This window comes from Neospora caninum, chromosome VIIb (assembly GCF_000208865.1).
Source record: "Neospora caninum Liverpool complete genome, chromosome VIIb".
NCBI classification, from domain to species: Eukaryota; Apicomplexa; class Conoidasida; order Eucoccidiorida; family Sarcocystidae; genus Neospora; species Neospora caninum.
This window is the reverse complement of record NC_018394.1, coordinates 1,054,363-1,068,606: the sequence shown is the minus strand read 5'-3', so window position 1 is coordinate 1,068,606 and position 14,244 is coordinate 1,054,363. Positions and strand designations below refer to the sequence as shown.

The following is a 14,244-nucleotide window of genomic DNA, read 5'->3' as shown; positions in this document are numbered from 1 at the left end:
GTCTGTACAGTTGAAAGTGAATAATGACGCTTCTACGTTTTCACAGAAGAAACCTGGCGTTCGGTCGATCCGGCTGTGCCGCCACTTTGTCAGACGCAGAATGCTTCCGTTGGTTCGGTTTATTCGTCAAGTGGGCTCTTACTTTGTGTGCCAGTCGGTAAACATGCGTGTTTCTCTGTCGTGAAAAAGTCTCGAGTGTCCGTTTCCTTCCCGGTAGCCGGCATCGAGCCTTTGGACTCGCCCGTATGCACGTTAATCGGTCGTCTTTTTTGAGGGCAGCCAGAGGCGCCACGTGGATTGGGAGACGTGGGACTGCGGGGCGAGGCGTCAGAAACAATTTATTTTTGGTTCGCCGGAGAGAATGTACGGTTTGGCTGCTTGCTTCCCGGACGGCGGACGCCTGTCAGCCATTTGGAAAGCAGTGGACGACGTGGCCAAGCAGGCGACAGGGCAGTGGCACTCATTGACCTGAATGACGGTACGCCAGGTGCTCCGCCTTTTCTTTGGTTTTCATCTCTTACCTGCGCTGACGAGCAGACGATCAGATTTGTGCTTCCTTGAAGGCCTTTTCCGCTACTCCCTACCGTACAAAGGGAGACGACGACTTCCCCGGAGTTCTGTCCAAGAGCTGCGTGGTCTATTAAGTGGAATCGAAATCCGGAATCTCGTTTACCCTTGCTTCTTCGGGAGACAAACCGGTGCTAGTCTGGATGAGGCCACAATCGAGCGTTCGTGCTCAGAAACGGCAGTGGTTTTGTCCACAGACCGGTTTTGTCGCGGGGTAATTCAGCCTGTATTGGCTCGCTGTCGACTTCAGTCGCGCAGATTTATCTGTGAGGTTTGCACATTCTCTGGTCGTTTATTTATTGGCGACTCTCTCTTGCCATTCTTCTAGTCCTCCAGGCAGTGCGCAGAAATGTATGAACTCTGCTAGGAGCGGGAGATTTGCACGTTTCGTGCAAAGAGATTGGGGATCTGCGTTCCCGTCTGAACATCCTCGCGTGCGTTCTTTTCTTTCTCCGCCTCTTCACTTGGCTTTCAACTCGCGAGGTTTTTCCTCGTCGCCTGAGCACCAGGTTCTTGTGGTGTTGGAGATCGTGCTTGCTCCGGTCATTTCATCTTTTCTGAAGAGAGGCAAGAGAACAAGATGGCTACAGGCACGGGCGTTGGTACGGACCAGCTGTTCTTTCCCAAGTGTGACATGGGAGGAACGGCAGCAACATCGCCGCTCGACAACCTCCGGTGTCTCGAGCGGTTGCTGGATGTGACATACTCATCGGTGTGTTGCTCCCTCAACGCGGGAACGCTTCCGATTCTTGTACGCGTACCTCTTATTTTTCCCGACGATGAAGAGTCGCAGTCGCGGGTCTCTGACCCTGTGGATCCGTCTGCCGTGTCTTCACGCGTCAGCGGGTCGGTGCACTGTATGGGTTCGGGGTCGAGCGAGAGATTAGCAGATATTTTTGGCCGGAAGCCTGCTTCGTACTCCCGCCATTCTCTGTCTGAAAGCGTCGCACAGCTTCCGCCGCCCCGAGAAAGCAGGCGTATGTACTCGGGACACAATATTGTCACGCCTCCTCGGTGTTCATGCACACGAGTGGACACGAAAGGAAAGCCGAGCCGACGGTTCTCATCCACCTTCCTCTCACGCAACAACAGCGGAGAGCGTGCATCGGCATTTCTGGATACACAGGGGCGGGATAGTAGCGGGTTCTGTCTTGCGTGCACGTCGGTGGACACGGACGTCAAGGGATAGGGGTGCCGATTGAAATTTTCTAGCTCGTCGTCCAGTGCATGTGAAAGTGCACAGCGACGGTATGGGCGGGGGACGTGCTACAAGCGATGGTGCGACGGTGGAAATTCCGTATGTCATGCTCCACAGGAGGCGCCTAGGTTGCAGAGGACACCACCGGAATGCGGGAGCAAAAGGCTTCCGGGTTGGTTTCCCAGTGTCTGCCCGAGGGCCTTGTGAGCGGGTGGCATACGACGGGGTCTAATAGAAGGAGCTTGTGCTGGCTGTGCCAGAGATGCGTCTTCTTACAAAAGGTGAAGGCACCAGAGAAGTTCGCGTACTTCGCCAGCTACAAAGTGATAGATGATGTGGCGCGAGCCGGAGGGTGGAAGCTCAGGGAGGACTGCTTTTGGACCAAGGGGTGGGAGTACCAGTCCAGGCGGTGGTTCTGCGATTGTTCTTACGTTAGGGCGCTTAGATAAATGCGCGGGTGTACTAGAGAAGTGTGGGCCAGAAGTTTGTGCCGATTCCGTGCATCCTGAAGAACCAGATCGCAAAGATTGTGGTGTGGCGGCAGAGCAGGCCCACCGAGAAAGGGTGGTATAGTCTCGAGCTGTTTTCTGGTCTCCTGTCGTTCTTACCGAGTATACAAACCCCATACCTTCACCGCAAAGCCGGGCATCATCGACTTCACTGCGCGAAGATATAAGGTGAACACCAAGCAGTGAGGAACATGTGTTTGGGGTTTCGGAGGGGACGTGTTCACGCGAATGTGAAATAGACGACAGTACGCTGAGCGCTGCTTTTTTCTGATATGACAAAGGTAGAACAGTGTAACCGCGAGGACTTCTTTTCCCAAAGTCGCCAAGGAAAAACGACTGGCAGGACGTGCTAGATGAGGCCGGGGCGGTGCTTGCGTTTTCCCAGAGGGGCGTCCACTGTACCGTTTACTCGTAGCGCAGGCGCTGGCATTGTGAAAGGCCTGGATGTCTCTTCATGTCGGTAGCGCAGGACTGGATTTCTTGGGTGGAATCTGTGTCATTCCGCAGTGGTTTCACGTCCCAAAATGTGGCGCTGGCGCTTGCGGAAGGTTTCGTGGTTGTGTGTGGAGTGCTTCGAGTTTGAGCACACGGAGTGCTCGCTCGGAAGTTTCGCTCTTTTTTTTATGAAGACGGCCTTGAGGAAGAGCAGAACGTCGTCGGCAAGAAGTGGACCGGGTTTTTACGACGTGTGCTGTTGCGAACGCACCCACAAGGAGGGACACGACCGTGTTCCTGCTCTGTCCACTCTACATCGTGACGCGCATTTTACTCCAGGAAACGAATGTGGAGTGTTCTAGGTGATGTGTGGCGTCAAGAACATATTCCATGATGGTTGCCTGTCTCACTGGAAAGCAAACAGGGTTTTCCGATCACTTCCAACGTAAATAGAGCAGGGGCAGCAATCAAGCTCCTCGCCAGGGTTGAATTCTGCTCCGTCACGATGTGCGCGGCCTGTTTCAGTGGTTATATTATGGGAGATCTGCGAAATATGTAAGTACAAACGAGCGACAGCGCGGGCTTCGCACGTATGTTCCGAGAGGGAGTCGGGTACGTGTTCGAGGGTGCATCATTTTTACAGTAGATTGGCCCAATATCTGTTGTGAGCCTGTTGGAGTGTCCCGAACATATTGCTTGTGGACTCTCGAGTGTTCATGCTGCCGGTTTTCCCATAACAATTCGCATTTATTCGTTGGGGTGTATTGGGGCGCACGTCATTGCATGGGGTGCTGAACGTCAGGTGGGAAGACGCCTGCTGGAGTTGCGACCCAAAGAGTCTCGCAGTCGGGGCAGCCAAAGGGCTCTCAAGACAGCGGAGGTTCGTGTGCGGGTGATTCCTGTGAGGGGCCGTGCTTGTTTTCCCTTTTTTCGTTTTGGTACAGCTTCTCTTCCCTGATGACGAATGCACTTGGAGCATGTTTATATTTTTCCTTTCAAGATACGCATCCTAGGCAGGAGAATTGTCGAAGCGAAGTTTCAGCCTTCCCACCAGATGCGTCCAGTCGAGTAAGAAGTGAGTTTGTCTTTAGACTGCTAAAGCTCATCTCAAGTTCCCGGATACCTGGCTAAGTTCAGCCAGCGTTGCTGGTAGCGTGGAATCGGGGAGACGCTCATCAGACGTCTGTGCTGTTCGTGGTGACGCTTGTCAAGAAGATCGACGACTTGCCTGTTGAACCGTGGATTCACTTGCCGTTCAAATGTTGTCAGGAGAGTCGTGTGACATGAGGGAGATCTGCAAGACAATTTTGTATTGATAAGTTTTTTCCTGATAAAATCCTCATGCATTAAAACCTGTCGACACTGCGCTGTCCGAATCGACGGATTCAAGCAGGCACACAACAGTGTTCGCGGCACTCTTCATCGCCTTTCAGCCGTCCCTCGGTTGCTTGTTGCGGCACTTGGCGTATGACTTTGTTTTTTCCGCCAAAGGTTGTCGTATCGGATGCAAATCAATTTCGTGCTGCCGACGTAATCCACTACTGTAACTTGCAGACAGTCGCGGAAAACACTCTGCCAATTCCGCGGCTCATTCGATAGGGAAGATCAAATAGCTCCGCTCCATACATGCCTGTTAACGTATGAGCGCTCTTTTTACGCCTGGTATGTATGGGTAATACTCGACTCTAGTTTAGCCGCTGCTGCCGCTGGTTATTCTGGATGTACGGTTGTACTTTTATGAAGCCTCTGTCGAGTCACAAACAAGACCGGAACCCCCCATTGGCGACAAGCAGCAGGCACGCTTTCGTGACGGGTGTAGGGTGTACGCCCACGCGAGTCGTAGTAGCCAAACACTTAAGTGCTCTTCCAGTGCATCGCCATGAACGTTCACGGAAATGCTGCACTGGCACCTCACAAAGAAGTCTGTAGACAACAACATCTGTTTGCACCATTGAAAGGCGGCTTTTCCAACATGAGCTGCGATGGCGAGCTCAAAGTTGAATCAACGGTCAGCACAGGACAGCATACCAGTCACTGCCACACCAATCCCCACAGTTTGTAGTTTTCGTGGCTGTGTGGGAAAGCGACCGGCGCTGTCCTTATCCCATACAATGTAAACGTTGAACTTCCGACTTGTCGGAGCTGAGGCGTCTTCACCAGCGCGACTGGATGTCAGGAAAAGCAGCAGTGTGCTGTGCTGGGTAATTAGTCCTTAAATCTGGTTGCCTATTCTGTTCTGAACGGTTACGCACAAGTAGCCACATCTGGTTGCCTATTCTAAACTGTTACGCATTTCCCGGTGACCACTTTTCCGTATTCAGGACGGTTGACAGCCCCGCGAAGTATGTTCGTGACCGCCCCTACAGAGCAGCGTGCTGCGGTTCCGGACGACGGATAGCCGGCACCGACACCAGTCGGTACACTCAGCGGCCACGTGCGACGTTTTTGTGGCATGCTTGCAACTGTGTATCAGGACGATTAATATTTGGAACTGAAGATGAGAAAAAAAGTCCTCGAGTTTGTCATTTTCGGCTATATGTATCTGACAACAAGAGGTCAGAAGGTAGAGGAGCGCGCACGCCAGGCGCCCATTTGAACAGCAGGAAGGAGCACGGTAACAAATCCCCCCACTGACAAATACCTTGTGATATCGTTGCACGACCCCCCACCTAGCCATGCCCTTTCCACGATAGTCACACTGACCTCTTTAGGCCCCAAATACACCGAAACTCGATGCTCCCCTGGAATACATGTGCCGTACAATACTCGAACGGCATTCACACCGAGGACACACGATGTCTTGAAGGGGCAACGAAAGAGCGTCAACCGGGGAACGAGGAAAGATTTTTTCACCGCATCTTCCGACAAGGGAATGAATGAACTTTTATCACCACATATGTCAACGGCTAGCGATTGTGTGAACTAACTATATGAACAACACCAGTCGAAAATGTCTTTCCGGATGTGCTTACGTACAAATAATTATCACGGTATATGAAAACATCTACGTCATCCTAGCAAGCGTGAACAGTCGAATCAAGACAAGATTTTCCCGCTTCGACATGATCGAGAGGGCGGAGAGAAGAAGCTAGTCGGCACCTGATTCTTCTGTTCACTGGACAATAACTGAGGTAAGAATGGGAGGGAGGATGACAGAAAGCTAAAATCTACGCCACTCGGTCAATTCGCACTGAAATGGGACGGCCGTCCAGCATGTACTCGTTAAACAATTCCACCGCGCGTTGCGCTCCCTCAGGGGTGGAGAAAAGCACAGTGCCCACACCCTTTGATCGGCCATCGGGCATCGTCATCACGTCGGCTCTGTGAACAAACAAAAGCGTACGCAGACAGTCAATTGTTCATCTCGCGCAGTTGTGCCGCCAGCAACGCTGAGGCCACTGTCTAGCATAAGAGCACCTTTACGGTGGCGAAGAAGCTGAAGCGACCGCCCTGTTACCCCACTGCCTGAAGAGCCCCGGAAAGCAGAGGGGAAAACACGGCAAAAATGCTCCCCTCACCTGACGACGTCACCGCATTCTCGGAACAAGTCCTTCAGATCTTGCCACGAAGTCCTCCACGGCAAGTTGGAGACGAAAACTTGTCGGCCGCTCCCGTCGCCATGGCCACCCGCGCCACCAGCGTATCCTCCACGGCCACCTCGGAAGCCACCTCCATAAGCGCCGAAACCGCCACGCATGCCACCGCGCATGCCGCCGCGCCTAAACAGCCAGAGCAAACACAAGGCAATCAACTTCTCTTCATACCAGAAACGTCGCTCCGCAGTTGCCTTCGCACCAAGGCGCCCCGACCTTACAATAGCGGTGGCTGACATACGCTAGTGTAAAAACGCGAGTCACTCCCTTCGGCCACTGCGCCCGCTTTCCATCTCCACCCGCTACCTCGCCTAAAATGGCTTGGCCGTTTCACTGCTGAAGCAGGCATCAGGAATGGGCGGCCGAGGATACGAAATCTTCGCCCTGCTCATGCATTGGCAGTCCGCGTCATGCCCAAGCTGTCACGGCATCCCATTGAGCAGCTAGCCTTCCTTCATTTTTCGACGCCTCCCGAAGATGACCGCGCTTCAACAAGAGACGCTCGTCATCTTCCAAGGCATCGTGCATTGAACTGTGGGCAGACGTCTAGCATGTCCATTCCCCGGCTTGAACTGCATGCAGATATCGCGTGTTCCAGCACGTCTCGTCCAAAACTCTGTTGTACGTCCACCTCTGACAGCACCGCCGCCTCCTCCAAGCCCCCGGCACTCTGCGTTCTCCACCGCCAGCACGAAATAACGCCACTAGAAGGGACAATTCCCCAATAAAGGCTGATTAAAGCATGCATGTATCCCTCCAACCCCTTTCTGACGGAAAGGCTGTAAATTTAACGGCTGGAGTTGGAAACCGCTGCGTGTACGTCCCGGTTCAGATTTCCCTAGGAGGTTTCGCGCGTCGCCCCCTGCTTGTCGTGGCATCATACCCGCGGAACGCCCTGGGACCTCCGTAGTAGCCCATGTCGCCGTACATGTTGTAGGGAGGCGGACCGTTGAATCGTCCTCCATAGCCCCCGTAGTAGCCCCCGCCGCCTCTGCCTCTATACATCCCTCCGCCATAGTAGCCGCTTGCCCACATCGGGCCACCCCCTCTACCCCCGTAACCTCCCCTGCTTCCATACCCGCCTCCGCGGCCGCCGCTGAACTTCTGTCCGTCTTCACGATCTTCACGAACGAAAATCAACCGATCTAAAAAAACGCAACACAGAGAAAAACAGCTTTAACCACAAATCCGCTCTGCCAACGTACAATTGAGACAGCGCCTCCGAAGCAACTACTCCAGCAATCGAGAGCACACGCGTACGGCATAACTGCTAGTCCCGTAACATAGCTACACGTGTCTCTCCAGCAGAACAATACCGCGAGCCTCTCACTATGTGACCACACCAACCGTACTACGAGCCGTAGCACAAACACACAGGCAAACGCGGCCCTGCGACATACCAAACAACTCCGTATCTGTGAGCTCCTTGATGGCCTTCTGGGCATCCTCGACGTTTGTGTACTCGACAATACCGCAACCCTTGCTGCGGCCTTGGAAGTCCTCGAACACATCCGCCCGCAACACTTCGCCGGCCTGCTTCATGTGGTCCTTCAGGTGCTGCCACCTAACTTTCCACGACAGGTTACCCACATACACTCTGCAGGAGGGCTCCTGAACACGCACGCACACAACCCACACGAAGGCAGACACGTGGCTAGCAATCCCCGGCGCTCTTGTCTCTTCACCGGTAAACTCCACACATCACTTCTGAGGGTGCATAGCAAAAAGATTCGCTCACCGTAGTGGCCGCCGCCTCCCGCGGGAGTTGCTGCTGCTGCTCGTCCTGCTGCACACAAGGACAGAATAAAAGGCACCACAAGACCCGTACCAGTGTCGTCTGCCCAATGGAAACACACCAGCGCACGACACAATCAGACGGGCACAAACGCCGCAATCTTCCCCCATGCTACCATCCCTCCGTGGCCTGCGAGAGGCGCGGAGCCGGTTGTTAGACTCTATGGTGATATGTCTAAGCCAACGGCGAAAGTAGGATGTGACCTGAGAGAAATGCTAAAAATCGATTGTTAAGGACGACGTGCATCAACAACAGCAGCAGAGGCGGCAGGGATGGTAATTGCGGCTCTCGGGGACGCGCGGGCGTTGCGAGCACCGGACATACAAAAGCGCTACGACGCGTCAGCGCCTGCTGCATGAGAATAATGACGGAAACTCGAGTGACATCCAACTTGTTTCATCAATGATGTCTACTGCCGCATGCACCCCGGTGAAGAAAACTGGAAAGAGAAATCACCGCATTTCTGGGATATGGGCAAGAGGCGATAAGTGGAGTGTACAGACAACTGATCCAAAAACTATGAAGGGCTTAACGTACCGCTGGCATCCTGTCCACTGATTAGAAAAGTCTCCTTTCGCGAACGTCGCCGATCCTCAAACCTCACACTTTTCCAGACCAAAATCCCAACTTCGCAACCACAATAAACCGCCTTTTCTTCCTCGGCCTCGCTCAAACTATCGACATCTTCTCACCGTCTGAACTCTGTCGCTGCGCCAGCCCACAGACGGCGGGGCGTGGGGCACACTGCGAAGAACGGCGCCGCGCCAAAAAGAAGCGGCTTCCCCTTCGGTCGCCCACCTCGATGACGGTTGCGCGTCCAGTCCCGACCACTTTTTCTCCCAGGGGAGGGGAGCATTGGTTCTCCACCAAAAATAGAAGTGCGGTAAACCGTGGCAGGCGAAGGCCAGGGTGTATCACCGGGCTTCGTCCCCTTGTCGAAATACCTTCACCGCGCCGAAAGTGCGTCGTCTTCAAATTAAACTCCCATTTTGGCGAGAAGGCTATACTACGTACTGTGCGAGACAGGCATTCCATGCACGTTCCGCACTTCACAACACAGAGACACCGAATGGGGGGGGGTTGAACGTTTTTTCCTGCAGACGGGGCACAGGCCGTTGGACTTTAAGTCTGCGTTGGCCGTCTCGGCGCATGTCTGTTTATGTGGACTCACCTCCGGTAGTTCACTGGTTAGTCCTCGTGTGAGGCAAGTGGTCAGTCCGGAGAACGATTACAGCGTCGAGGTTCACTGCTGAACGTCCAGGGCAGTGCACAAGTGTGCAGAGACACGTGGTATGCTCGGGATCCGTAAACAGTTCGTAGCGTGTCACATCTCGGTCCCTCCTCGTCGGTAAGCGTGACGGTTGATGAGCCGCGTACGGTGCATATATTTACGCTGATAGGATGTGTGAATCCTTGCACCTAATAAGCGAAAACTAAATGCCATCGTCTGCGTTTCTGTTTCCCACTTCCAACGAGCTGTAGTGCCACTAGACACCCTTTTTTTTGTCTAGACGAGGCCAGCGCTATGCAAGATGCAGCACGGGGAATGGTAGGCAGGGCCTCTCCCTGCTTAAAATGGCCGCAGCTGCCTGTCTCCCGATATGGGATGTGACAAACATTCGGCTAACCGAAAAGGGATATGCCACTGGCAACTGAGACCAAAAATCACTTCCCACACGTCCTTCCCTCGGTAAACCTGGCACCGTTGAGGACCGTGGCATAAGCGAGTAAACGGAAATGCAGACAAACGTTAGTTTGCTGTTCCCGAGGACAAGGATGTGTAACGTGCCATCTGTGCATTTGATATTCGTTTATGCATTTTAGACGCCAACTTCCCGGCTAAACATCCCTTTTCTTTGAAACACACTTCCCATGTCGCCGTTAGTATAATCTCAAATTACCAGAAGCCTTGGGATCTGTATAGTGTAACGGGACCGACCGAACCCCTGCGAAAAACAGCGCTAACCGCCGGGATGAGAAGGTCTGCGAGTTGGTGTGAATTCACTGCGTATTATAGATTATTCTTGAGTCACTGTTCAGAAAGTCTCGAAGTAGTGTCCGTCTAACTTGGGCGCTCGCTTCGAGCAATTCGACTAGCCAAACCCACAGGGATTCCGAGGACACCCGATCACTTTTCTTTCCATAGATCGCATCTACCCTCGCCGCATAAATGTAAGGCAAGTGTGTTTTTTCGCATTTGTCGCTTCTAGTGAATGGACTCGATCAGTTTCGCGTATGTGTAGTGAGCTCACTGATTAAGGCGTTGTTGCCCGACGAACACAACCTGCACGGGGTGGATCAGTGCACGAGGCAATGCCCGCCTGGAGCTCTGACCTCTCGGGCCATGGGAACGGCATGCTTTCCATCTTGGGGCTGCTTATCCTGTCATGCGCTGGAAGGATACCTTTCGGACAAGCTTACAAAAACGCGAATCAACCCCCAGTTCCGACATCAACGGACTGGCCCTGCCATGTGGAAACCAGTCAGCAGCTGTCCGATTGTTTCCGGGTACGTAAGGAGTCGAAAGACTCAAACAGCTGAGTTTAGTCTTCTCTAATCTGAGTATAGTGACGCACCTGTGACTTAACCCGTCCTAGTTTCTCTGGAGCTCGCAGTTGGAACATCTATGGGAGAAACAGATCATGAAAAAGTCAGACACACAGGGAAAGCATGAGATATGAATGGATTCTGGAAAAGCGGATCGTGCGAGAATGTCACACAGAACTGCCCATCAATTGCTGTCTGTTTGCCAGTTAAGTGACGAGAACAAATGCTTCCTGTGGACTGATTGACACCTCTCGGGGTGTCCCGTCGACGTTACCTCTTCAGATGGAGCGAGAGAAGGTTACCTTTCCATGTGCGAAGGAGATCGTTGTTCAAGACTGCCAGGATGCTTTGCCGCTGTCTTTAGAGGTCAGCAAGAAAACCAGGCTTCTGCGCTCTAGTTTGCCAGCAATGCGTTGGAGTCGCTGAATAGTCTCAGTTGCAAGGCTGCCGGTAACATAATCCTCTAACTGGTTAACATGCCGAACAAACTCGAACAACTGTACCATACTTGGTATTTCGTATTGTCTTTGACTGTTTAGCTATATATTTCTCGATTCAAGCAATTTATTTATGCGGTAGACAAGTGTTCTGCGTACCCACAAGCTGCGGCGCCGATAGCAGACGTGGGCAGATGCATGCATTAAATGTATGAATATATTTTGATGTACAGATAGATACATGTTTTTTCGTGCGCAAAACTCTTGGCACGCAATTCACGCACGCCTGCCTGCACCCAGACATGGTTAATATGGTAACAACCGTTCGTCGAGAGCGGTGTGTGTCAGTCCTCTTAGGGAACACTTGGTGAACAGTTTTCTTGTGGTTAGCTCATGGCACGGGAGAACCGCAAATACAGTGGCCGTAAAGGTGGTGGAACTGAGGTTACTTGTTAGGTCTTCCTAGCAATAGCACTCGTGAGACAGGCAGGCAGCTGCAGCTAAGGTTTTAAAGACGCCAGAAACAACTCATCAATACAGTGGCTGGACACTGTCTACATGTGTAACCAGAACTCAAGGCAGACGGGTGACTCGACTCCACTTACCAGCTCCCCGCCGCTAGAAGGCGGAGTCTTCCTGCACTCGAGCCCTGTGAGTGGCAAGGACTGATAGTTGACGGAGCATGAAAGAAGGTGCGCCGCAGCTGTGTTATTTCGTGCAAACAACCCGTGCTGCCTCTCCCCCTGCGTTCTTTTTGTATGCAGCGCAATTTGAGTGGTATCAGGGCGCGTGGTGGTAGTGTACGTGAAACGACGAAATCACAGATTATACCGAAGACTAAGGTGGCACCGGCTGTGCTGAAAAGAAAGATTATTGATGATTCCCCTGATCCATATGACTGTGAAGAGGTACGCTTTCGCACCCTCGATTTAATTTTGGTATATTTCAGGTGTAATTAGCTTGTAACGTAGGTTTTTTCGAATCAAGGTGGGAAACGATAGAAATTGTACAGTGTAGCTTTCCAAGGTATATAACACAAGATTTGTCATCAAATATCTCGCAAGCATGCTCGCGATTGCCATGGCCATATTACCGCCTTCATTCAAACATCCGTTGATATATCGCCGCGAACTTCCTGGTGGGAAAAAGCCTATTTTTGTCACCTCCACTCTCAACGTAACCACCGCAGTGACTATCAGTCTCTCCCCCCAGTGAGTGTAGGACAGTATTTTGCCCTTAATAGGTAGCGCAAACTCACGCCAAATGGTAGAGAACGGGGTGCCCCAGATGCAGCTTTCTGTACGAAGGTACCACATGACTTCTGAGTATGCTGTTTCCTCTGTGTAGGAGGTTCTGGTTCAGAAGGAGGAAGAATGTATCACTGCAGTGGAGCAGGAAGTCTGTACAGACTACGAGGAGGAGGTGGACGACACTTGTTTCAAGACTGTGCCAAAAGAGAAGTATATCTGCCCAGAATTCGTCCTCATGCGAGTGTGTGATTTCACCCACGTATACCCAGTAGCGGAGGTGCCGGATGTAGCTGTGACAAATTCAGGACAGCCGAATGATATGGCACGCCTGCTTGAAGAGTCTAGCACACCTCAAACGAAGGAAGCTTCACCTGCCGAAGGACCGGATGCTGGAAAAAGAAGGCTGTTCATACAAACGTAGGTCTCAGAGACTGGATAAACTTGGTGCAGTTGATGGATGTCTTTCCAAGTTGCGCTCACAAGGGCAGCGCGATATGCATCTGTATGCCGATATGCCTGAAGACACTTGTGTACACATCACCCCTTAAGGGTCGAAGGTTCTCTTCATGAATGCACATGTATATACGTACAGATGAGTCAATTTACGTATGCATAGGCATCAATGTGAAGAATGACCCAGTTCCGTCTGCCCGCTATCCCACCGCCGCCTTCCGAAAGCCAGAGAGCCTGGTAGAATACGTAGGATCTCGATGGTTACCCACCCACCCCCCCTCCCCTTGTGCACACAGGAAAACTCCCTTCTCAATTGCAGGAGGTCCTTTTCCTCAGAAACCCCGACTGCCTGATTGGCCCAAGCCCCCCCCTGGGATTTGCCATGGTGCTGACTGTCCGCCGTACACCGTGCCTCAGTGCGAGAGGCGACCTGTGAAGTTCAACAGGCAATGTGAAAGAGTAAGTAGGTAACATATTTCCAGACCGGGCTATGGATAGCTGGACTACTTTTCTGTCTATTTTGTACCATGTATTTCGTTTTGCCGAATTGGTTTTTGTCACCACAATCGTCTTTCTTCCCTTCCTTCATTTCTCTCGTGGGCATGTGGGTTCTCCCCTCGTCCTCGGTGAATGATTCTCGCAGCTTGATTTTTTCGCAACACACAGCCAGTCCCTATCGCAGTCAGATGAACTGTTGAGCCTTCAATCTACGCACTGTTCTAGGAAAATATATTTCATAACTGCTCTACAAGACGTTCGTTGCTATGACGGAGTTCAAAGTTACGTTCCAATTTCGTTCAGTGCCAGTATCGTTCATCTTTGCATGACGCACCCAAGGACGAGCAACCAGAAATTCGGAACCAGTTCGAGGACAGAGGCAAAACCTGTGCGGTAGCAACTGCAACCCATCTTCCTGAGGTAGCGATACAATCTGGCTGCCCATAGTATTCTTTTAGTCGTCGATATGTGCTAGAAACAGAGAGCTCCGAGAGGGGGGGCCTCCACTTCTGCTAACAGACGTGGAGCATTCCTCGATCTGACTGCGCGACTTTCGTCCTCTCCGATTTCTGTTTCTGTCTTACAGGGCCCCTACCAGAAACCCTATCCTTGCAAACGTACAGAGAAGAAACGAGAATGCCATGTGAAGCTGGTGAAGAAGCGTATGCCGTGTGTCAACGTTAGCCCCGCTACCAGACGAATTTCTTGCCAAGGTGACCAAAAGAGAAGACTATCTCTAATTCGGTCACCTATTTCACGGTCTCTCTTAATTCCTGCGGTCCACCCTCCAGTGCCCCGCACACATCTAACTAAGCCAGAGGTTACCACCTCGAGAACAGATGACGCAGTCGACTTTGCTCGTTCTACGTCCGGCAACTACGGGAACTTTCACCACTCCACGGCTGCAGAATGGCTGCCGTTTCCGAGTCAATCTTCCTTCGCCTCTTCCAGACAGACAGGCG

At 52.2% G+C, this 14,244-nt stretch overlaps 2 protein-coding genes across 2 annotated transcripts; one reads left to right on the top strand and one right to left on the bottom strand.

The window, feature by feature from the left end:
* Positions 1–5,876: 5,876 nt before the first annotated feature.
* On the bottom strand, positions 5,877–8,643 carry NCLIV_025240 (putative Gbp1p protein; the record flags this gene model as incomplete). Its single annotated transcript, XM_003882719.1, has 6 exons — positions 5,877–6,030; positions 6,228–6,428; positions 7,186–7,447; positions 7,703–7,913; positions 8,041–8,088; positions 8,635–8,643. The coding sequence occupies 6 exons, from the start codon at positions 8,641–8,643 to the stop codon at positions 5,877–5,879; spliced, it is 885 nt and encodes a 294-aa protein (XP_003882768.1).
* A 1,809-nt stretch (positions 8,644–10,452) lies between these two features.
* Positions 10,453–12,752, top strand: NCLIV_025230 (conserved hypothetical protein; the record flags this gene model as incomplete). The annotated part of the gene is made up of 5 exons (XM_003882718.1): positions 10,453–10,605; positions 10,927–11,010; positions 11,652–11,732; positions 11,846–11,989; positions 12,432–12,752. 5 exons carry the CDS (start codon positions 10,453–10,455, stop codon positions 12,750–12,752), a joined length of 783 nt encoding a protein of 260 aa, XP_003882767.1.
* Positions 12,753–14,244: the final 1,492 nt, after the last annotated feature.